Source organism: Castor canadensis, chromosome 11 (genome assembly GCF_047511655.1).
Source record: "Castor canadensis chromosome 11, mCasCan1.hap1v2, whole genome shotgun sequence".
Classification (NCBI taxonomy): Eukaryota; Metazoa; Chordata; class Mammalia; order Rodentia; family Castoridae; genus Castor; species Castor canadensis.
In genome coordinates this window covers 6,052,185-6,075,510 of record NC_133396.1, presented here as the reverse complement: position 1 = coordinate 6,075,510, position 23,326 = coordinate 6,052,185, and the positions used below count along the sequence as shown (strand labels likewise).

General features: G+C 44.2%; 2 protein-coding genes across 10 annotated transcripts in view; one reads left to right on the top strand and one right to left on the bottom strand.

Moving 5' to 3' along the window:
• Positions 1-7,034: 7,034 nt before the first annotated feature.
• Positions 7,035-9,387, bottom strand: H3-3b (H3.3 histone B). The gene is made up of 4 exons (XM_020178810.2): positions 9,232-9,387; positions 8,642-8,779; positions 8,401-8,554; positions 7,035-8,308 (listed from the first exon to the last, which is right to left on the bottom strand). The coding sequence occupies exons 2-4, from the start codon at positions 8,767-8,769 to the stop codon at positions 8,180-8,182; spliced, it is 411 nt and encodes a 136-aa protein (XP_020034399.1). The 5' UTR covers positions 8,770-8,779; positions 9,232-9,387; the 3' UTR covers positions 7,035-8,179.
• Positions 9,388-13,686: 4,299 nt separating this feature from the next.
• Unk (unk zinc finger) overlaps positions 13,687-23,326 on the top strand; it is a 32,142-nt gene continuing 22,502 nt past the window's right edge. For 4 of the 9 annotated variants that reach the window (XM_074045105.1, XM_074045104.1, XM_074045110.1 and 1 more), the window contains exon 1: positions 13,688-13,868. In XM_074045105.1, the coding sequence (XP_073901206.1) occupies positions 13,765-13,868 (104 nt within the window). In that variant the 5' untranslated portion in view covers positions 13,688-13,764. Of the gene's footprint in view, positions 13,869-13,923; positions 14,624-18,934; positions 19,181-19,538; positions 19,702-23,326 lie in introns of those variants that run through there. The other 5 variants (XM_074045107.1, XM_074045109.1, XM_074045108.1 and 2 more) reach the window with 5 other exon arrangements.

Genomic DNA, 23,326 nt, shown 5'->3' with positions numbered 1-23,326 from the left:
CCCCAGCAGGGCACCAGTGGCTCACGCCTGTAATCCTAGCTACTCAAGAGGCAGAGATCAGGAGGATTGTGGTTCAAAGTTAGCCCAGGCAAATAGTTCTCGAGACCCTATCTCAAGAAAGCCCTTCACAAAAATGGAATGGTGGAGTGGCCCAAGGTGTAGACCCTGAGTTCAAACCCCAGTACTGCAAAAAAACAAAACAAAACAAAACAAAAACCCATGGTTGCAGTTGGCCCTTGGGGGCTGGTTGAAATGGAATTAAGCTCATGATCCATGTCTCTCTCTGCAGGGCAGAGTTGAATGAAGTAAGGTTGAGTTGAGCAAAGCAACCTTTTTTTATTGTGGCACTGGGGCTTGAACTCAGGGTCTCATGTTTGCTAGGAAGGCACACTTACAGCTTGAGCCATTCTGCCAGCCCAGCAACCCCTTTTTTCCTCAGTTTTTACATCTAAGTGTCCTAAGCCCAAATTTCCACTCTTACTACTGTGTGATCTCAGGTAAATGACTAGACTCCTCTGTGCCTCAATTTCTCAGCTGAAAAATAGGACTAGTGATTCCTCCCTGACAGGCTTCTCTGGAAAAGGAATGGAAATAATCTTCATAAAGTTCCCAGCCCAGCACTTGACAGCAACACAGAATAAATGTTTGCTATTATTATCAGGCTTCCATTAATTTAACAGGCATTATTGGACTTTCCAGTGTGCAGTTGACCAGAAAGATAAAAAGCCTCAGCTCCTACCTTGTGGTCGGGAGGCAGACAGAGTCAAAAATCTGACATCCTTGGACTGAGATAAATTATTCAACTGGGAAGTAAAGGGAGTAGGAATCACCACCTTTCTTTAACCCCCATGTTTCACTCACTGTACTCATCATCACCCCTTGTTTTCTGTTTTGTTTTTATTGCTGTTTTTCAGTACTGGGGATTGAACCCATCCTGGATACTAAACAAACACTCTGCCACTTAAGACATACTCCTAGCTCCCCACCCCCACATTTTTTTTTTTTTAGGTGGTACTGTGGTTTGAGCTCAGGGTCTTGAACCATATCCCCAGTCTGTTTTGCTTTTTAGTTATTTTTTCAGATAGGGTCTGGTGTTTTTGCCTGGGCCAGCGTTGAACTGTGATCCTCCTAATTATGCCTCTGCCCATAGCTAGGATTACAAGAATAGAACACCACACTCAGCTTATTTGTTGAGATTGGTTCTCCCTAAATTTTTGGAGATTGCAAAAATTGGAGACCCAGGTTGGTCTCCAATCACAGTCTTCCTGATTTCTGCCTTCTGAGAAGATGAGATTACAGGTGTGAACCACATGCCCAGCTTGAATTTTGTTTTTCAGATAGGTTTTATTTTGCCTAGGCTGGCCTCAAACTGGAGATCCTCCTGAGTCTACCTCCCAAGTAGCTGTGATTACAGGCACGCGCCACCACACCCAGCTTCATTTTACCATTTGTATTATTTCGGTTTTTCTTGGAGAACTTTGATTTGGCCTAAAGCGAAATGCTCTTGTTTGTTCCAGATTAGACTCTGAAACATTGATCTTATCTGGGAGTTGTGTGTTTACTCCTCCCTGCCCCCGCTCTTATTTATTTTTTGGTGGTACTCTGGTTTGAATTCAAGGCCTCACACTTGCACCAATTAAGCCATGCCCACAGTCCTCTCTCTCTTTTTTTTTTGGCATTAAATCCAGGGCTTCAGCATTCTAGGCAACCACTCTACCACTGAACAACACCCCCAGCTCTATTCCCTTTCCTGATGAGATTGATTGCATTCAGGGTAGTATGGCTATAACCCTATTCCCTTTTCTGAATCCTGTGTATCTTCTTACAGGAAATTTGTTCAGAAGAAAGTGTGTGTTGACCTTGACCTTTGACTCTCACTCCCATTCCCTGGCCAGATATCACAGGATTGGGGAGAGGTGGCCCCTTTCTGGGGACACTGCACCCCAAGGTCTATCTTTTGCTCTGCTGGCATCAACATGGCTAGCACTGACCATCACATAGGGCTGCAGCATTGTGATAGAGTTCCCCATAACATCTTTCATAGGGACATATCCAGGGTGGGAATACCATTTATATCAGCTAGGGTGACATGTGGACTAGATAGGTCTAAAAGTGGCCAAGGAACATTTGATCAGGTCATGATGAACCTGGCCCCCCATTGAGGATTGTGCGCCAAAAGTGTCTCTTCTCAGTGGAGTTGTGTCTATCTTCCAAACCAAAGCCAAACTCTCACCCCTGGGACCTTTCTTGCTAGACTCCATGTGAGGAAGGTTCTGTATGCTTGACACAGCTCTGTCTTCTCCATTGCAGGCACAGCCTAGGTTCCCTAATAGGTCTTAGGTCCACATCTCCCAAACAAATGTCTCTGAAAATAAGTGCTCTCCGCAGATGGCCAGTCCACCATCTCACCCATTGTAGGAAATCCTTTTTGTTGTTCTCAAAGGATTAACTTATTTTGGGATTTGGGCTCCATTTGCCCTGCTGTGATATGTATCATAACAACTTCTATAGAACTGATAATATTGACATTGGGTCAGCCCACACAGAAGGTTATATTCAGCCAGAATGCACCAGCAGAGCAGTATTGGTTGTTTATCACCAGTGTCTGTTCTGATTGGTCAATGCCCTGAACGTCTGTGGTCAAAAATTTTTACAGTTGCCCCTAGAGTTTACTGTATCCAAGCTTTGCATAGATTGTTTCATGACATCCTTAGAACTCTGCTGGATAAGTACTTCACTATTCCCATTTTACAGATGAAGAGAAGGGGGCCTTGAACTTGGATCTGTCTGATCCTGAGTCTGTTCTTTCAGCCACTACCACACAGCTATCCTGTCCCCATGAGTACTGCAGGCTGCTGCAGTCTGTAGGCTGCCAGCCTCTGCGTGCAAAAGTACCAAGGAGTCAAAGTTCAGCCTCCTTTCAGTGGGGAATGGGAGATACAGTGCTCTGCCAGACCACTGGAGTCCCAGTTTCCACATGGAACACTCCCCATTAGGAAGCCAGCCCAGTAACCTAAGTCCTGGGGAATCAGACTGCCAGAAGCAGAGCCAGCCAGCTGTGCTGTGGACTGCAGGGGCAATTTGGTTTGGTCTGCAAACATGCCTGAGCCTCTGCTACGTGCCAGTCATGACACTAGAGGGAGGCAAGACTGGGTCCCTGCCTTCAAAGTGCCAGCCTTCTCTCTGGCCTCAGATGCCCCTGCTCAGAGAAACCAGCTGTAGGCCTTGTCTGTTGGGTGGTCACACTCTGTTCCTGAAGTTCCTGACCTGTACATTGATGACTACCCTGTTGGCCAGGGAGCAAGTTCAGAATTCTAGGATGCAGCTGAGAGCTCAGGGCTGTGACCATCTCTTCTGGCACCTCACACTGGCCAGGAAGCTGCAGCTGGCACTGTAGCTGCCCAAGCATCAGGCCACTCGAGGTGGGCGAGAGGACTTTGAGAAGAGTTAAGGGGGGAAGCTAAAGGAAGGAGTGCACTCTGGGCTGCAGCAGTACAATGGGGCCCATGATGCCTGGGCCTTGTGACAAGCCCATCCTGCCCCCACTGCTTGATAGCTCAGTGCTGGGCAGTAAGGAGCTTACAGGAAAGTCCTGCTGCCCATATGTCCACCAAAGGAAGTGGGAAGGGTGTATGGGTTAATGGAGTCCAAATTCCACCTCCATGGGGACATACACAGTCCCTTACACACTCATCAGTAAAAAGACCACCTGTCCTAAGCTGCAGCCCACTTATCTGTCCTTCCCAGGGCCTTCTTGTCACTGATCCTGGTGGTGTCTGTAATGGACTCTCCCTTTCTGCCCACCCTCCACCCTCACTGTATGAACTTTTGAATCCTCAAGTCCTGGATGAAAGTTGGCAACTGCTGATGAGATCCCAGACCCTAGCTTCTGTAGCTCTCCACTGATCCTTTTCCGGATCATGTATGGCCTTCTGTTCTTCCCTTGTTTCCCTAGTAGGGGGAAACTGCAGAACCTCTTCACTTCCTCCATGGGGAAGAACAGAAGGCTGTCAGTAGGGGCTCTGCTCAGGGCAGACAGCTAAGAGGCAAAGAAATGCTGCTTATAAGACTGGCGCCTGCTGGAAACTGGGCATGGTGCTCAGATGTGGCCTGGGAGACCAGGGTACATCACATGAAGTTCTGTGACTCTTTGCTTGTAATGATGGTGCTATCGAGGTGTTAGCAGCCAGCAGGATCATAGGGAGCAGGAGTTCCCCAGGAGGGAGGACATCTTTTTCTGGCACCTCCTCCTAGCATATAACCCCTCAGTGTATAAACTCAGAGCCATTGCAGTTGCACCCACCTAGGTCAGCCTTCCTCATTCTCCAGATCTATTGAAGGAGTAAGCAAGTCAAAAGACGACTCACCAGGACCAAGGCACCCTCAACTTTCTTGGGGGTTCTATGGGATTTAGATTGACAACATAGTTTTAAGCCTGGCCTTTTCTCCCTTCCTCTATCCTTACCCTTGGGAAGGAAGCTGGAAAGCTAGCTGTCTGGCCAGCTGAAATTACTGGCCAGAAGCCAAGCCCAGTTGAAGTGGCCCAAACTGAGGATATCCTGAGAGGAGGGTATCTCCCTGAGGAATGCACATAGGGGGCAGGTAAGAGCACCACTGAGGTGAGGGAAGGAGTGAAATGGTTATGAAGGCCTAGATAAGGTACAGTTCCATACCCATGCCTTAGGGAAGTGGACTGACTCTTGTGGACTGTGATTCTTGTGATGTGACTGTAAAATGCTTCCGCCCCAAGGGACAGAATGGGGCTCAAGACTACACTACCCACGGTAGACAAAAGCTGCAGTGAGAAAGGATAGAAATTGCCCACCTGGTGGCCCTTTTCTGGGGAAGGCTAGACTGGCCTTAGGCTTGAGGCTCTGATCCCAAACATATGCTGTGACCATCTTGCAGAAACTGAAGGGTCAGCCTCTGGGTTTCTTGCTGGCCCAAAAGCTGATGGCTGTATTCTGCTAGGTTCCCCCCTCTGCAGCACCACCTGATGGTGATGCATGAGAACAGGTTCTGATTCCAGTTGCTAAGACCCCAGCCCCAGTGCCTGACACCAGGCAGGAGGCAGTGTTTGCAGGGCACCTTGGATGGGTGTGAGATGAGGAAGCAGAGATTACTGTTGGGGAAAGCTGAGGAATGATCCAGCCAGTAAAGATAGAGACCAGTTCCCTATACCTTGAGACACTACCAGGTGGCACCAGGGATGAGGAATGAAGAATATCTGGCTAAGGTCATGGAATGTTTGTTGTTCCATGCTGTCCTCTTTTGGGCCTGAATCAAGTCATCCCCTTGTCCTGGAGGTCCTAGATTGTGCTCTTACGAAGGTGTCTAGAAGGTGTGTTTGGGAAGTTGTAGGGCAGAAGCCAGGTCCACCTTAGGTGACATGCCTTCCCTCCGTTTCTCCTGCCTTCCTCTCTCCTATGCAGTTACACTTGCCAGTGGACACATAAGACCCTATTTCTGCTTCATTCCAGAACTGACCAGATGCATTAAGGAAGTCTTCACAAAATTTAAGATAGTGAAGCCAAAGTTAAAGGGGTAAGTGCTTTGAATCCAACTTACTTTCTTGAAATCTGTCCTAACACAAGATTCACTAGGTCGCCATCACACATCACCATGCTATGAATAGGATAACCATAATTTACCAAATTGTGGCAGTTGAGAGTAAACATAGGCACTATTTATATACCAGTTCCAAAGAAATAAACTGGCACTGTCCTGGGAGATCTGCCCATCTAATTAACAAAGTGTGCTTCCTCCTCCCAATCCCCTGCTGGACTCAGAAGGCTCCCTAAACATTTCACCAAGTTCTGTGAGTCATTCAAATGAAAACCATTAAAAAAGAGTCTGTAACTTCAAAAACTTTATTTTAGTCTTATCCATCAAGTGCACAGGATACCTTCAACAGCTCCAACTTTTCCTTTTCTCCTTACAAATTCCACTCCATTGCTCTTACGGGGTAGCTTCCTAAAACTGAAAGTTGTCTTCTGGGTTACGTGTGTTCAGATCAAGTGTGTAACATCCCAAGTTGCACTATTTAAGTAGTAGTTCCAAGGCTGCCCAAGAGCCTTACACAAGTCTTTGGACTAGGGGAGGGGTGTCACTCACTCTAGTTACCACAGGTAGTAATTCAGCAAGCCAATCCCTAAGGACCTGGTCTTTTCAGACACTCCAGAACACAGGCCATTCCAGTATCTAGAATCTCATTTAGAAGCATTTGAGGAAGTTGTCAGAACTGTTTGCTCCAGAACTGGTTGTGATTGACCTAGAAAACCAATTAACTGTATTGGACTTGACCTTTGACCTCCTCATAAATTGCTCACTAAGCCTCTATTAAGCATCTTAAATTTGAAACTTGACCCAAACTGACTTTAAAAAAATTAGGGCAAAAAACCTCACCCTTTTGTTCACTGTAATGTTTGGACAACTGAATCTTACAGCCACTTCTAACATCCATGTAGTACGCTTTTCTTATCTGTCTAGATTGGTCTCAAATTAGGCCTTCTGAATGATGGGATGACAGGCATGTACTGCATGTACTAATACTTGAGGAAAAGCTGTCCTTGCTCAACAACACTCATGCTGAAAAGGTGGCTTCAGACCAGTAAGTTCTGCTAGTTTTGTTAATCTGTATAAAGATGTTAAGTCTGCTGCAGAATCATGAACAGAACAAGCCCTACAAATTTAAAATGTTTTTCTTCCAATAAAATCAATTTAACATGTATTTTTTTCCCTTAACACTGTAAAAGGCTGTTATAAAGTGCAGCAGTATCCTGGGTTTTGTGCAATGCTGGGGCTTCCTGCATGCTAGGTCAATGTTCTATACCTTTGAACTATATATTCCCTGCCCTTATTGCATTTTTATAGAGCAAAGGGCTACTTGTATACTTTCTGTAATCTCTGTAGATAAATGGTTCTTTTATCTGAGAAGCTGAAATAATCTAAGCTCAAGCACTAGGATATATAACTTAAGACACGATGGATATATCAAAATTTTGTGCATTCAAATTTAGGTTTTGGACACTTAGTTGGATAAAGAAGTTTATTTGTAAATTTAGTCAACATACATAACTTACCTAAAAACTTCGATATAAGGATAAATTTAAAAACCACTTAAAAGGCCATCTCTATAAAAGGGATTTTCCCAGGACAGTAACCAGATGTAACCTAACCCAACACCACCCTAATTGGCACAGGTCCAATAAACTGGAGCTGCAGTGCTCCTCCCCCACTCAAGTTCACACTAAACTTCAAGGAAAAGAGCGAATCTTGGTATTGTTTCCTCTTCATAAAGGAGGGGGGGAAAAAACTCAATCTAGTTATGGAACCAACCACAACACAATGAAAAGCTGCACTAACTAGAATATTAGTAACAGATGATGCTGGTGCAAGTAACTTATTCTAGAGCCCTTATAAATAAAATCCCCCAGTTAGTGTTTGCATTATCAGCTAGAGTTATCATGTGGTAGAATGAGGACTTATGCAAGGTATTAATACGAATAGCAATTTACTATGAAAAGTGCAGTCTAGTTAGGAGAAAACCAACTGGACTCTAATTACACACACCTTAATGACAAGACTCCCCACCACTTGTGAATGTAAAACATTTAATTTAAAAATGTTGACACTACAATATATAAAATAGCTATTATAAATGCACATAGTGTATTCTATAGCTGCCAGGTTTACTTTTTTTTTTTCTTTTTTAAGGAAACTGTAAGTTACACTGTGGTTAAGACTTGTATCTTCACCCTTGAAAAAGCCCACATTCTATCACAGTGATGTATGGTCAGACTTAACAGCCCCAATTGTTAAACACTTGGATCAAGTCATAACCAGTTTTATTGCAAAAGGACCCTGTACACATTTATTTATCAATTCTAGTACCTTAATAGCTACCCAACAAGTCATTAACATACAGAAACATGCATCATGAGAAGCAAGAAATATCACCCATCCCTTCTGCATATTAGCAACTTGTCACTCCTGAGCCACAGTGCTCACATCACTGAGGTCTGTGAACAGTCACTTTTCGCATTCATCCTGAGTGAAAGATGGAATGACTTAAGTACAAATGCAACATATTATAAACAATTTCTTACAAAAAAAGTCACAAATTAAACGAAAGTATTTTACAGAATTTACTACAAAACGCCATAAAAACTGCCTTCACTTAAGCTCTCTCTCCCCGTATCCGGCGAGCCAACTGGATGTCTTTGGGCATGATGGTAACTCTCTTGGCGTGGATGGCACACAGATTAGTATCTTCAAACAACCCCACCAGGTACGCTTCACTAGCCTCCTGTTGAGGACAAGAGCCACACTTATTAACTCCGGTCCAGAGAAAGCCACACGAGCCCTCCCCATGTGCTCCACAAGCCTTTGTCCCTTTACCTGAAGCGCACCAATGGCTGCACTCTGAAACCTCAGGTCGGTTTTGAAATCCTGGGCGATCTCCCGCACCAACCTCTGGAAAGGCAGCTTCCGGATGAGAAGCTCGGTCGACTTTTGGTAACGACGGATCTCTCGAAGTGCCACGGTCCCGGGCCTGAAGCGACACCGGGGAGGGACAGTGAGCTACCGCACAATGCAGACCGTCGCCAAGCCATTGTTCCCTCCTGCTTTGCCTACCTACCTGTAGCGATGAGGCTTCTTCACCCCGCCAGTAGAGGGGGCGCTTTTCCTGGCAGCTTTAGTGGCCAGCTGTTTGCGGGGGGCTTTCCCACCAGTGGACTTACGAGCAGTCTGCTTGGTTCGGGCCATTTTCTCTCACCTACCGACACAACCCAGGAAATAAGGCCGAGGGCTCTTCCTGCCCAGCCCCTCGGCAAATGCCGCCCTCCCGCCTCTTCGCGCCCCACCTCGCGGCAGCAGATGGCCGAGGGCAGCGGCCGCCGCCTCCTCCCCCTCCCCTAATGACTCAGGCTGCGAGGAGCAGCAGCCTTCCCCGGGAGGGGGGGTGGCGGGGAGGAGTCACTTCTCTCCCTCGACGGGCGGAGGCCTGACTGCCCGGAACCCGGCGTCGGGACCTCTGAATCATCACCGGGAAGACGACGTAATCGCAGTACCGGAACGAAACCCCTGGGGAAACCTGACCCCAGACCCGACGCCAGCCGCCCCAGCAGTCCCACGATCCGACTGCCATCTCCCAACGGCAGCGGCCCGTGGCATCAACGGCTGCCGGAGCCTCTAATCACAGATAAACCCAGGTTTGGGGACACTTACCCAAAGCTGAAGTCTTAGCCCGTTTCTCTGACCACAGCACCGAAGCTGTTGCTCAAATGAAAAGCCGCAGTTGAGAGAAAACCCCTAAAGCTCCTCCAACGAACGACCAAACCGCTCTGCGCTCCAAACCCCCCGACGCCTCCAACTTTATACCCACGCTTCACGCTGCGTCTCTACGTCATAGACACCTTATTTGCATACACCAACGACTTTTTCTATTGGCGGGCGCTTTCGCGGACGCGCTGACATCTCCCGACACAAAGGCCGTGCTTCGGCCCTGTTCCCTGATTGGTGGAAGATTAGGCCGCTGATTGGCTGTTAAAATTGCTTCCTGATTGGATGAATGCAAAGAGGAATGGGCGAATCAGAGTTTAGCACTAACCGGCTCTTCTGATTGGATAAAATGGAGCTATGTTTGGATCCTTCCCTTGGTTCCAAAGCTCTACAATAGAAAGTCAATGCAAATGAATTGTATTGGTCCCTGTCAGGATTTAAGAAAGTGCGAATGGGCAGGAGACTTAAAGCTTATTTGCATCCAGCTAATTCAATATTGGAGGAGAGGCTACTTCAAAGAAATTTTTGTGAATATTTTCTAAAGTGAAATAAAATGTGTTCTCTGGATTATTTACTTTTCACAACATTTTAATCATTAAGTATAAGGTGTGAGAATTGAAATTCAGTAAATCATGTTGTATTGTCAAGTACAGTATTTTGTATATCATGAGTATACATTTCTAACTAAAAAGTAATTCATTTGTTTGGTGGTGAGGGGTAATAGCTACAAAGAAACAAATCTCAGTAACTGATTTTAGTGCATGTTTATTTAGGCCATTACAAAATATCTTGTGATTTCAATGTGCTTAGAGTTAACCAAGAAGTAACTTGCTGGCACAGTGATAAAGTGCCTGCCTAGCAAGTGTGATTTCAAACCCCAGGACCATCAATAAAACAAATTAAAAAAAAAAAACCACATATAAAATACAAAACCAAGTTCAACATTAAAATCAACCAAACATATCCCAGGAAATTGAAATAGGTTGGCCTGGAACTGTCTATCTTCCTGCCTCAGCCTTCCAAGAGGTGAGATGACAGATGTGAATCACCACATCTAGCTGATACCTACAAATTTTAAATATAAAAGAATGACCCCAGGGTAGAGTGCCTGCCTTGCAAATGTGAGGCTCTAAGTTCAAACCCCAATACCATCAAAAAAAAAAAAAAAAAAAAAAAAGACCCCAGACAGTGAATTTAGGACTAAAGCCAAGATGTTATTTATTTAATGTTTGGCAGTACTGGGGCTGGAACTCAGGACCTTGATGCTTGCTAGGTAGGTGCTCTAGCACTTAAGCCACCCTCTACCAGCCTGATATTTCCTTTATAAATGTAATGGAGAACTTGTTATACATAAATCTGTAATTTGTAATTATTATGTTCTTCACTAGAAATTGTATATCTTTAACTTCTGAAGTTACTGAGATAAGTGGAACACTGTCAATTTTTGCCTCAATTTGTTTCAGTACAGCAAGACTGAACATTTAACATGATGAATCCAAACAAAATGACCACTTTTATGAAGAATATGGATCTACATCACCATACTTGGCCCAAAGGTCTTGTATCTCCATCAATACAGCAGAAAAATGCATAACTTGAAAAAATAGCTAAGGCAGAAACATCTTAGCCCAGTCTCTAGTACCAAATTTCCCTCTTAATTTTTTTTTTCCAGTCCTGGGGATAAAACCAGGACCTCATAGATGCTAGTCAAGTGCTCTACCACTGAGCTACACTCCTAATCCTTCATATGCTGATCTAACCAACTTTAATTTCTGCCTTCTCAAAGTTTGGGATAGGGGAAAAAATATACTATTTCGTTCATGCTATACTGATAAATGAAACCAAGATGGAGGCTCTTGCTCTGTCTCAAAAGTTGTGAAAAGCATGAGATGGGACCATTTAGATCCACATAGGAGGCTGTCAGATGCTCTGGGAATAAGCTAGAAAAATACCTTTTCTTTTTTTTTGAGTGCTCACAGGAGGAATAGGCTTCTAAATTGACCACCCCACCTTTGCTGTTCATGGTGTCTCTGAGAGACGCAGAGCCCTGTCATTTCCATGCTTCCAAGGGAAGGTACAACCCAGGTTTCTTTTTGTTGTTGTTGTTGTTTTCCAGTTGTGTTCATTATTAGAAACTCAAATGAGCTCTAGGAAAAACAAGGTCTAGATGTACATTCATCCATTTCAGGATGGTTAATGGAAACACTTTGTCTCTGACTTGGTCTTTTGCCTAACAGACATGGGAGGAAAAGCAACACGGGGAAAAAGGAAGAACTAGAAAAACGTCTATTCAATGTAATCAAAACAAAAAAGCAAATGGGGCTGGGTGCCCAGTGGTAGGTAGAGCGCTTCCCTGACATGTGGCCCTGGGTTTGATTCCCAGCATTGCACAAACCAAAAAAAAAAAAAAAAAGCAAATATAAGGCAGCATGTCCATACTGTTCTGTTCATCAATTTGCTGAGCAACTTTTGGAAAGTTACCTAACTTCTCAGAGTTTTGTTTTCCTGTTCTGTAAATGAAGTAGTTTAATGGCATCCTCTTTTAATTCTACCACTGCATGCTTACTGTGAAGCTCATGATAAACGTTTATTATTTAAAAGGTAGCTGTGCACCTTTTTTTTTTTTTTTTGCAGTGACAGCACACTCGGTTATTGCAGGGATAACATATAAACCAATTACTTGGATTTAATTATAGAATTAAAGCAATACACTGAAACTTCTATTTTTCCTTTTGGAATTTTTCATCTTCAAATGGCTCTAGTGCCTGAAAGATTGATCCGTCTTGTTTAGGAAATACCAGTTTCTCAACTTTGTAAGCTGACAATTTGGCTTCTGATGTGAGGTTACTAGGAACTAAATAAAAAAGTAAGTCACTCAAACACTAACAAGTTTCCATTTGCCTCACCCTCCCGCACCCCTAAGTTTATTCAGAACGTGTTTATTTAATGAGATAATCATTAGCCAACATGACCTTATCTAATAAAATGTAAATCAGTCTTAAAAACAATGAATTTGAAATAGATTCAATGCAAAAAAAGCTAAATGGCAAGTGTTAAAATAGTTACAAAAAGCATTTTTATTTTTGGTGGGACTGGGGCTTGAAACTCAAGGCTTTATGCTTAGCAAAGCAAGCACTCTACCACTTGAGCCACATCTCCAGTCTGTTTTTGCTTGGTTATTGTTTTCGAGATGGGGGGGCGGTTCTTCCGAACTATTTGCCCCACTTGGCCTCGAACCGTGATCCCCTGGGTCTCAGCCTCCCAAGTTGCAACGATTACAGGTGTGAACCACTGGTACCTGGCTTATTTTTGTGGTCGTTGTTTTTTGAGATAGGGTCTCCCTGGTCCGGAATTTCCTACATAACCTAGGCTGGCCTTCAACTTGTGATCCTTCAGCTTCAGCGTCCTGAGTGCTGGGATTACTACCATGTCTGGCTCACAAACGTCTTCAAGCTCATGGAACCAAATGCCTAGATCTGGGGCAACTGGTTTATTTTACAAAGACAACAATTTGTCTCACTGGTAGGAGGGGGAGGGGAAATACTTTCCCACATGAAAATGCTGTGTTCTAGAGAACACAGAATGGATTGCCTCTCATCCACTCCTTAAATTAAACCCAGGCCCTTCCAGTGGAGTCCACTGCGATGCTTCTGAATACGCCTGCAACTCGCCAGTGTATCTCTGACTATTCTAGACAGAGATTAAGTTCGTCCTTGGCCCCAAACATACAGGAAACAAATTCATTCGGCCAGGTGTGGAGTTAAGAAGGGACCCAAGTCGTGGAGGTCTAGGTTTCAGGTTGGAAGTTGTTAATGAGCCTTGCCTTGGCAAAAGCGGGAACAATGTGGTGTAGCGTGGCTCTTCCTCAGCAAAGCTTTCTCAGCCGACTTACGCAGGCAAGCTTCCTTTCATGCAGGAAGGAGGACGACGTTGGCTGTCTCCAGGTGCCTGCTGACCAAGGGCCCAGAGCTAAGAACAACAGTGGTCTTAAGCCCCGCTTGGAGGCACTGCTCTGAGCCGACATCAGAACCGTGCCTAAGCTGTACTAAGGGAGACAGTAATTACTAGTAGTGAAATTACACTTGGAACTGTCTCGCAAGAGTCGTTAGGGTCTCCCGAGCTCTGGCCCGCTTTTACCGACAGGGGTTCCAGTTTCTAGGAACAGATCCCCGACGAAACTGAAAACGCGCTAGTGAGAATAGCGTCGGACTCTAATTCCCAGAAGCCGTCGCGGGACTTCAGAATCCGGGACATCGTCCGCAAAGACCCCTGGGTATTGTGGTCCCACGCTTTGGCAGCAACTCCGTCCCGACGGTAAAATTTTAGCCGAATGGAGAACCACAACTCCCAGCGACGCTTGCTACAGTGCGGGGGGTCTTCACGTTCTCGTGGCGCGGCGCAGGCGCACTGGGTCCTCGGCGCGGACCGCGCAGACTGAATAATAAAAGGGGAGCGGCGAAGAGGCAGGAAGACAGGACCATGTCGAAGGGCCCCGGGCCCGGCGGCTCCGCAGCTTCCTCGGCGCCCCCGGCCGCTACCGCTCAGGTGCTGCAGGCACAGCCCGAGAAACCGCAGCACTACACGTACGTAGAGCCCCCCCCCCGCCGCGCGCGCACGCCTGACGTCAGCGGCCAGCGTGAGTCACGCGCGCAGGGAGAGCGCGAGGCGGCCTCTCTCTCCCCCCCTTTCCTCCTCCGGCCCGGCCCAGACCGGTTCCAACCTGCTGGGGCCAGTCTCAGCTGCCGCCAACTGCCATCAACCTCTGGTTGGGGCGTGGGGCCGGAAACTCGGTCCTAGACGTCGAGTGGGAATGACAGGATCTTGGGCTGCGCCGAGTGTACACTTCTCAGGCCAGGTCTTCCAGGTCCTACTGTTTCATCAGACCATAAAACCAGTGTCAGGCTCCTTCGGGGTGATAAGAAGTCCACGGCACGACCAAGACGAGTTCTGTAGGCGTCAGCCCTAGAACTGCCTACGAATGACTATTTGCTTGGGAGTTCTGTCGGGAGACTCCGTGCAAATGTGCACAGGAGGCCTTTTGTGCCCGAAGGCCCGCAGGTTGTCACCCTTGCCTGAATTCACTTAGATATGCATGCAAAGACGGAATGACCCCTTGCAGGTTGCACTGATCCAGCCCGAGACAGCGACTCCCGGGGTGATGGCCTCCGGGTATGGCCCATCGCAAGTGTGGCAATAGCGGGAGTCCCAAATACTGACAATGAGAGAGTAGCAAAATGGAAGAGCTCTGGAAATCTACATGTGTCCACGTATAGGTCCCTGACTTCATTTCAGTGCGCATTTTAAAGCACTACCTGGTGCTAGGTGCATTGGGAGAAAGGTGAATAAAGCGGATCCTCCTGTTATGCAAAATGGTTTTCTATCTGGGGGGTGCTCAAGGAGCGCCTCTCACCCCCACAGGCTCCTGAGTGATGTGCGTGTTTAGAAGCATCCTCAGCTGCGGGAGGCTTTGGGACTTGAGGGGCTGAACACCCCTCAGGTTCAGTGAGCCAGGAGCAGAAAGCATCTGGTGGGAGTGAGAGAACTACAAGTAGACAGGAGAAGCTCTTGCTTGTCACAAAAGATACTCTTGGGAAACAGGATTGGGGACATCCGTTATAGGAAGTGCTTTCTTTGTGGGATCCTCTGGTGTTGGCTTAAGTCATTAAGCTTCTTGACTGCATGTGGCTCAAGTTAACTTTTTTATAAGGCCATCGTTTTGCTGGTCTTTTCTTCCCGGAGTTCTTTGTTCATCCCTTCATTGTTTTTGGTGAGACAGTCTTACCTCAGTATACTGTCAGTTGAATTATCTGGTCACACAACAGTGTGGTCTTGATTTGCACGTGTGCAAACTTCACGTCATTGCAACGTCTTTATAATCTCTAGTTGCTCAAGTCATGTTTTTCTGTAAAATACCAAACACATTTGAGTAAGTTTTGGTTTTAGCAACTTGTGTTTCTGTGTTGTGTTGTCATTGAGGTTTCTGATCATTTTGGAATTGGCAGATGAAATAAGTGAACAGCCTGTGTAAATGTTGGCATCTGAGTTTTTGTTCTCTTGAGTTTCATTTGTTTGGAACTTGTCTTTCCATTCCTTTTAGAGTAGGTAGAGTAGGTACAGTCCTGGGCTTGGCTCTTGAGGTGTCTTAATAAATCAAGAGAAGATGGAATACACAAACTTGACTGGATGGTGGAGGTTGTTGGTGTTCCTATCTCTTTGTTCTTGAGTGTTTATAATTTTTTTTTTTTTTATGTTAGTGGGGCTTGAACTCAGGGCGTTATACTTGCTAGGCTTGCTAAGCAGGTGCTCTACCTCTTGAGCTACTCCACCAGCCCTGTTTTGTATTGGGGTTTTTGAGATAGGGTTTTGCAAACTATTTGCCTCTGGCTGGCTTCGAACTGCAATCCTCCTGATCTCTGCCTCATGAGTAGCTAGGATTACAGGTATGAGCCACTGGCATCTGGCGAGTGTTTATGCTTTATCTCCAGAAAATCAGAGAAGAGAAGTCAGTGCCTTGATAGATTTATGGACATGAGAAGCTGTGATAATTTGGAAAGCTTCATCCCCTTGTCATCCAGTACTGAGTGCAGGGAGCATGAGAACACAGATAGCACTGGTATATTTGGTTTTTTTTTTTTTTTTTTTTTTAAGATAGACTAAGTTGTTGCCCTCAGAAGTTACAGAATTGGAACTTTTTTTCTTTTGGTGGACTGGGCTTTGAGGTTAGGGACTTCATGCTTGCAAACCAGGCGCTCTACTGCTTGTGCCTCACCTCCAGTCCATTTTGCTCTGGTTATTTTGGAGATGGGGTCTCATGAATTATTTGCCCAGGCCTGCCTGGAACCTCAGTCCTCCCTCTCTCAGCCTAAGTAGCTAGGATTACAGATATGAGCCACTGGCGCTTGGCTTGAAACATTTTTACTTTGATTTCAGTATTTGCTAAAAAATCCTGAGCTGCTTTGCATCTTTCTATTCTCTCTTGCAGCATGAATTTCCAGAATTTGTTTCAATCTGAACATTGCCTTATTTGTTGTGTTGATTCCATTGTTTTTTGTTGTTGCTGTTTTTAAGGTGCTGAGGTTTGAACTCAGAGCCCCATGCCTGTTAGCCAGGCTCTACCACTTGACCCACTCTGCCAGCCCTTTTTTGTGTTGGATATTTTTGGTTGTCTTTTTTTTTTTTTTTTTTGGTGGGACTGGTGTTTGAACTCAGGGCTTTGTGCTTGCAAATCTGGTGCTCGACCACTTGAGCCACAACTTCTCCTGTGTTGGATATTTTTGAGATAGGGTCTCTGGAAACAATTTGGCAGGGCTGGCTTTAAACTGCTATTCTCCTGAGCTCTGCCTCCTCAGTAGGTAGGAATACAGACATGAGCCATGGTGCCCAGCCTATTCCATTGTTAAATACAAATATAGACCCCTTGTTTACTCAGGATTTTTTTGGGGGGTGGTCTCAGTATGTAGCCCAGATTGGCCTGGAACTGGCTAGAATTGCAGGCATGTGCCACCATACCTGGCCTTTTAATTTATTTATTTATTTTTGGTTCAGGAGGTCCCCGGGGCCTCTGCATGCTAGGCAAGCATTTTACTGTTGAGTTACAATCCCAACTCCTAAGTAGGTGTATTTTTATACATGATATTTGAAATTATGTGACCTGCTATAGTCTTAGCAATATTCCCAAAAAACTTGCACTAAAATCTAGTCTCAATCATTGGTAACGGCAATTTTGGCAAATAGTTGAATCTGCCCAACTGCCAGCGGCTCCTCTGCCAGCTCTTTTTTTTGTGTGTGATGGGCTTTTCCGAGCTAGAGTATTGAGAAGTATTTGCCTGGGTTGACTTTGAACCTCGATTCTCCTGATCTCTGCCTCCTGAGTAGCTAGGATTACAGGCATGAGCCATAGGCATCTGGCTTGAACCCTTCTTTTCTTAAGCCAAGAGAATTAGTCATAGCATAGTTTGAAGGATAATTATTTTGTTGGTATTTTTCCCCTTAACTCTTAAATAATCTTGCTTTAAGGGACACTGAAATAATCCTTTCAGCAAATTGGTGTAGCAGACATTCTTGCTGGATTTGAGGAATCCAATCCTTGTAGTAAAACAGTTATATCAGAATTTTCTCTGTTGTAGAGTTTCAAGTACTTGGTTTGCACACTCAATGAAATAATGTATGTGTATTAGTATTCTTCCAGTAGAAGACTCTGACCTCCTTTTGCTAGGTCATTTGTCTTTTCATTTGACAAAGACTAAATTTAAACCAGCTTTCTTTATATTAAGTCCATTTGTACTTTAGAAGAGTTTTGTAAAAACAAACTTAAGAATGGGAAGTTTTGGCCGGGCACCAGTGGCTCACGCCTGTAATCCTACCTATTCAGGAGGCAGAGACTAGGAGGATGGCAATTCAGAGCCAGCTCAGGCAAAAAAAAAAAAAAAAAAAAAAAAGCCAGACTCTTATCTCAAAAATACCAACACAAAAAAGAGCTGGCAGAGTGGCTCAAGTGGTAGAGCTCTGCCTAGCAAGTGTGACGCCCTGAGTTCAAACCCAAAAAAAAAAGAAAAAAAGCTGGACGTGTTTGCCCAAAATAGGAGGATGGTGGTCCAGGCTAGCCTGGGCAAAAACCAAGTCCCTATTTTCAACATAATCAGAGAGCAAAAAGGGTTGGAGGGATAGCTCAAGCAATAGAGTACCTGCAAAGTGTGAAGTCTTGAGTTCAAACCCCAGTACTACCCAAAAAATCCAATAGAGCTGAGCTGGACATATTGGTAGATACCTTTAGTAATCCAAGCACTTTGGAGGCAGAAGGAGGAAGATCATCAGTTCATGGTTAGCCTGGGGTACAGAGTAAAACTCTTAAGTATATAGTTGAAAGGTCACAAAAAAACTACCATCTAAAATATTCAGGTTCTATCCTCATTACTTTGAGGAAGTATACCTCAAAGACAAATCTGCTTTGCATTCCTTTTACTGCAGTTGACTTTCAGACTTCTTAATGCTCTTGTGATAGAGCTAAATAAAATTCTAGTTTAATAAAAATTTGTTGGAGTTTCTGGCCACTGGGTGATTTCTTGCAGGGGACAGAGGAGAAGTGCTTCATCCTGGATAGCCTTGTCTATCCAGGTATCATTTTAATTTAGGATTGTTTCCTGTGCATCATTAAGCAAAGGTAATGTAGCAGTATTTCCATAGATTACTGTATTTAGGCAGTTTTGTTAGTTTATTCAGTATATAAATGTCATGAACTTCAACTGATTGCATCTGATTGTGTTTTGGAAAATCCAGAAAGTGAACATGTATTTAAGTCGTTATTGCAAATTGCAATAAAATGTAAATACATTACTAGAATATAACTTGTTGAACAACAGAAGTCACTGGGAGTGTTACTTAGCAACCTTAGATAAGTTAAATTACCAATAATCCTTTCTGGATCTTATTTACTTGTTTACCAAATAGAGCTAATTTCTTGAAGGACAAAAATTAAAGGTTCATTGTGGCCTTCAATCAAACTCATAAAAGGTCCCTATTAATAAGTGTTAAGTGCCCATAACTGAGGGTAGGCTTTAAGCTTAATACCTAGTCGATTTTTGCTGTAATCTAAGTTAATGATTCAAGTCAAGATTTGGTTAATGGTCAAGTTTTTTTTGTTTTAATCCAGCTATGTTAGATACTAAAGAAGGCTTCCCCACAACCCATATGCATCTGCTTTGACTGGTGGTTTCTATCATCCTGCTGTGACTTATTGGTGAGGGCAGCTGGACAACTCTGAGAGCAACTTAGAAATCCATCTTGGGCACACTCTATAAAGGAGCTCCTCTGGAAATAGCACCCCAGATAAGTGCACAAAAGCAAGACACCCTCGTGGACCTACTACCTTCTGCTTCCAACACCCTGATGCCTGAAGGTGAGGTCTCCTTCCTGTGTGTCTTAGAAGCCATGAGCACATAGAGTCCTGCAGCCATCTGAGCAGCACCCATCTGCAGGTTCTTGCCAGACCTTTGCCTAAAGCCTATTTTTCTCCTTAGGAGAGATGCTAGGTCAGAGAGTGATGAAATCATGGTTGCATTTAGAGTTACATTACTTTACCTTTTTTTGGGGGGGTGGCCTCATGCTTACTAGATAGTTAGTCTACCACTCGAGCCATAGCTGTGGCCCTTAGAGCTTCATTAAGTAGTAGACTGGTCTTGGGATTATTTTCCCAAACTGAGGCAATGTTTGCTTAATGATTAAGTTTTTTGTTTTGTTACTGTTTTTTAATCCAGCTGTGCTTGATACTAAAGGAGGTTTTCCCACTATCCATCTTCTATACTTTGAAATTGCAACTATGGACAGTTGTGGCTAATCCTAGTAGATTGTCTTCCCTTCTTTTGACATCTTGGATGAATTTGGGCACACTAATGTGTTATGTGAAGATGGATTTTGAATGTAAGTTTCTCTGCCATTCTAAGCCAATATATAAAAATTACATTAACCTACTTGCTAAAATGTCAAGAATTTGGGTTTGGTACCCTCTGGGCAGTGCAGCTTTCTTGGGTTCTTACCATATAGATACTCTATAGATTCGTCCCAGCCAGGCTTCTTAAAATAACCTGCCTGGCCAATAGCTATCTCTGCAGAGAAAATTAGGGTGAATTCAGTGCATGCAATAATAGGCATGGGATTTATTTTTGGGATGATGGAAATGTTCTGAAATTGGACAGTGTGGTGATTATTGTTAAGTACACTGAAAAGTACACTTTAAAGTGATGATTGTTTTTGTTGGGTGCTGCGGCTCATGCCTGTAATCCTAGCTACTCAGGAAGTGGATTGGGAGGATTCTGGTTCTAGGCCAGCCCAGGGAAAACAGTTCTTGAGACCCCATCTCAACCTGTTGGTTGAGAGCTGGGTGTGGTGATACATGCCTGTCATCCCAGATACAAAAGAAGCATAATAGGAGGATCATAGTCCAGGGTGGCACAGTCATAAAAATGTGAGACCCTCTATAGTTGAAAGGTCACAAAAAAACTGCCATGTATAAAATGTTCAGGTTTCTTTCCTCGTTATTTTGACCCAGTAAGAGGAAGTATACCTTTAAGACATCTACTCTGAATTCCTTTAACTGCAGTTGACTTTTTAATACCCTCATGTAGATGAAAAAGGGTAGGGGGTCAAGTGATAGAGCACCTGCCTAGCCAAAGCACACAACCCTCAGCTCAGGAAAAAATTCATATGTTGTATGAATTATATTTCATTTTTTTTAATGTTAAAAGCCAGTCAGTGCATAGAAGTCCCTGCTTCCATAGAGAAGCCTTGACCATGTGACCTTTCACCAAGGCTCAGCAGCATTTGTTCCATATGGGAAAGCCTGTGGTTTGCAAGGCGCTCCTCAGTGTTCTTTCCCCAGTCTTCCCAGTGTCTTTATCCTTGTGTATCCATTCTAGGTGGATGCCCTCCTGTCATAAGTCTGTGGAGATGCTTTTGAGATAAGAATATGCTCACAGCAAGTTCCACACTCCTAGTTGTTGATAGTTGTATTAACATTGGCATTAAATTAACAGTCATTACAAGAAACAAGCAGATTCTACCCAATGCCATTGTTTTGTTTTGTTTTTGGTGGGACTGTGGTTTGCCTGGGCTTGTTTCGAACACGACCCTCCCAATCTCAGCCTCCCAAGTATCTATGATGATAGGCGTGAGCCACTGGCGCTTGGCTTCCCAAAGGCTTTATAAAATGAATTGAGTTTACTTCCTAGGGTGGGGTGGGGGAAAGTGGAAGAGAAGGTTTGCTGCCCTGCAAAAATGCAGCAGTGCCCATTCTTCAGCCACCGTAATGGTCGTTTTAGGGCTCACATGGGCAATTCTTGATAGACAGGCCATGTGTTTCAGGACTTAAGGTAATGTTAATGGCTGTATATATTAGTTCTAGTAATCACAACAAACTTTTTATTATTTCTCTGTAAAATCCCTCAACTTTCACTCCTCTTTTCTTTGCCAGTGTGTAGAATTTGACAGCAGTTTCGAGAGCTGAGGAGGAGGCGAAGATGGAAAGGACTCTAGCCACTTAAAAATGTCCTAGCATTCTCTGTGAGGTGACCTTTTTCCTGTTGGTGGCTCAATTTACTCAGGAGATAAAGAAGATGCTAAAGCCTGTGACAGTATCATCATGTCATATCTGAACTTATGGAAATGTTTTTTCCTTTATTTATATCACAGTTTTCCTTTTCATGTTCTGAAACTGACTCATTTGTTTCCTGTTAGTATTTAAATACCATATGGCCACCATCAGTTCTAATAAAATGATCTCTAATGAGGAGGAGGAAGGAAGGTCTAAGTCCTATCTTCCTAGAAAATTTTGGCTTATTTACAGAACTACCCCTACTGAAGAGAGGTTGTTTCAGAAAGAAATTGATAAAACCCTTTAGCATGGTGTTTTATAGCTTGAGCTTTTTGGGTTTTTAGTTGAACATATACTTCATATACTGTTTTGGTTTTTTTGGTCTGTTTTTTCTTCTTTCTTTTGGTGGCACTGGGGCTTGAACTCAGGGCCTACACCTTGAGCCACTCCTCCAGCCCTTTTCTGGGATGTGTTTATTCAGGATAGTCTTCTGAATTATTTTGCCCGGTCTGGCTTCGAACAGTGATCCTCCTGATTTCTGCCTCCTGAGTAGCTAGGATTACAGGCATGAGCCACCAGCACCCAGCTTACTCTGTTTCTTTTTGATGTTATTTTTACTTAAGAGGTGTCAGGTAGTTGATGAGCTAAGTTTAGTTTTTGTTTTGTTTTGTTATGGTACTGGGTTTTGAACTCAGGGCCTCACATTTACTAGGCAAGTGCTCTACCACTTGAGGCATGCCCCCAGTCTACTCTTTAGGTTTTATGTAAATCAAACCTATCTAAATATAATAAAAATTAGAGACCAGTACTTGCATTTCTTTTCGTTTTTTTGGGGGGTGGCACTGGGGATTGAATTCGGGCCTCATGCTTGCTTGGCAGGCACTCTTACTACTTGAGCCACTTTGTATGGAGTATTTTCAAGATAGGGTCTCAACTATTTCCCCAGGACTGGCTTCGAACCTTGATTCTGGTAATCCTTGCCTCCTGAGTAGCTAGGATTACCACCATGAGTCACAGGCTCCTGGCTTTTGTTTTTGTTTTCAGTACTGGGGTTTGAACTCAGGCCCTGCACTTTGAGCCACTCCACCAGCCCTTTTCTGTGATGGGTTTTTTTCAAGATTAGGTCTTGGGGAACTATTTGCCCTGGCTGACTTCACACCACAATCTTCCTGATCTCTGCCTCCTGAGTAGCTAGGATTACAGGTGTGAGCCACTAGCGCCTGGCCTGGCTGTTTGTATTTTCATAATTTATTTTATAGTATTGTAAGTGTTGTGGACTGTCCAAAACTCTTCCCTGGTATAGTCTCAATAGCTGCTGCTTCTTTTTTTTTTTTTTCTATGGGACTGGGGTTTGAACTCAGGGCTTTGTGCTTACAAAGCAAATGCGGTGTTGCTTGAGCCATGCCTCCAGTCCATTTTCCTTTGGATATTTTGGAGATGGTTATCTTCTGAACTATTTACCCAGGTTGGTCTTGAACCACGATCCTCTTGATCTCAGCTTCCCAAGTAGCTAGGATTTAGGTGTGAGCCCCCCGGCACCTGGCTTCAATAGCTTCATCAGTCATTGGTGCTTATTTGCTATTGTTTTTTCTTAGGTAAAGCTTAGTTAACTGTTAGTATGGTAGTTAAGAGGACTGCTCTGGGATCAGGCCAGCTGAGCGTGAGGCCCAGCTCTGAGACATACTAACTGTGGGACCCAAGGAGAGTAATTTACCACTTTGTGTTTCAGTTTCCTGAGAATAGCAACAGTGCCTGTCTCCTGGGGTTATGAGGGTTCAGTGAATTCATACATGTAAAGTATTTAAAACTGCCTGGAGCCAGGCATGGTGGTGCACAACTGTAATCCCAGCAAACAAAACAACACTAAAACCAAAACAAAACATTGCCTATTTTAGCATACCATAAGTGCTGTTTTTGTTTGTTTGTTTGTTTTTGAGGTAGGGTCTTCCTATGTAC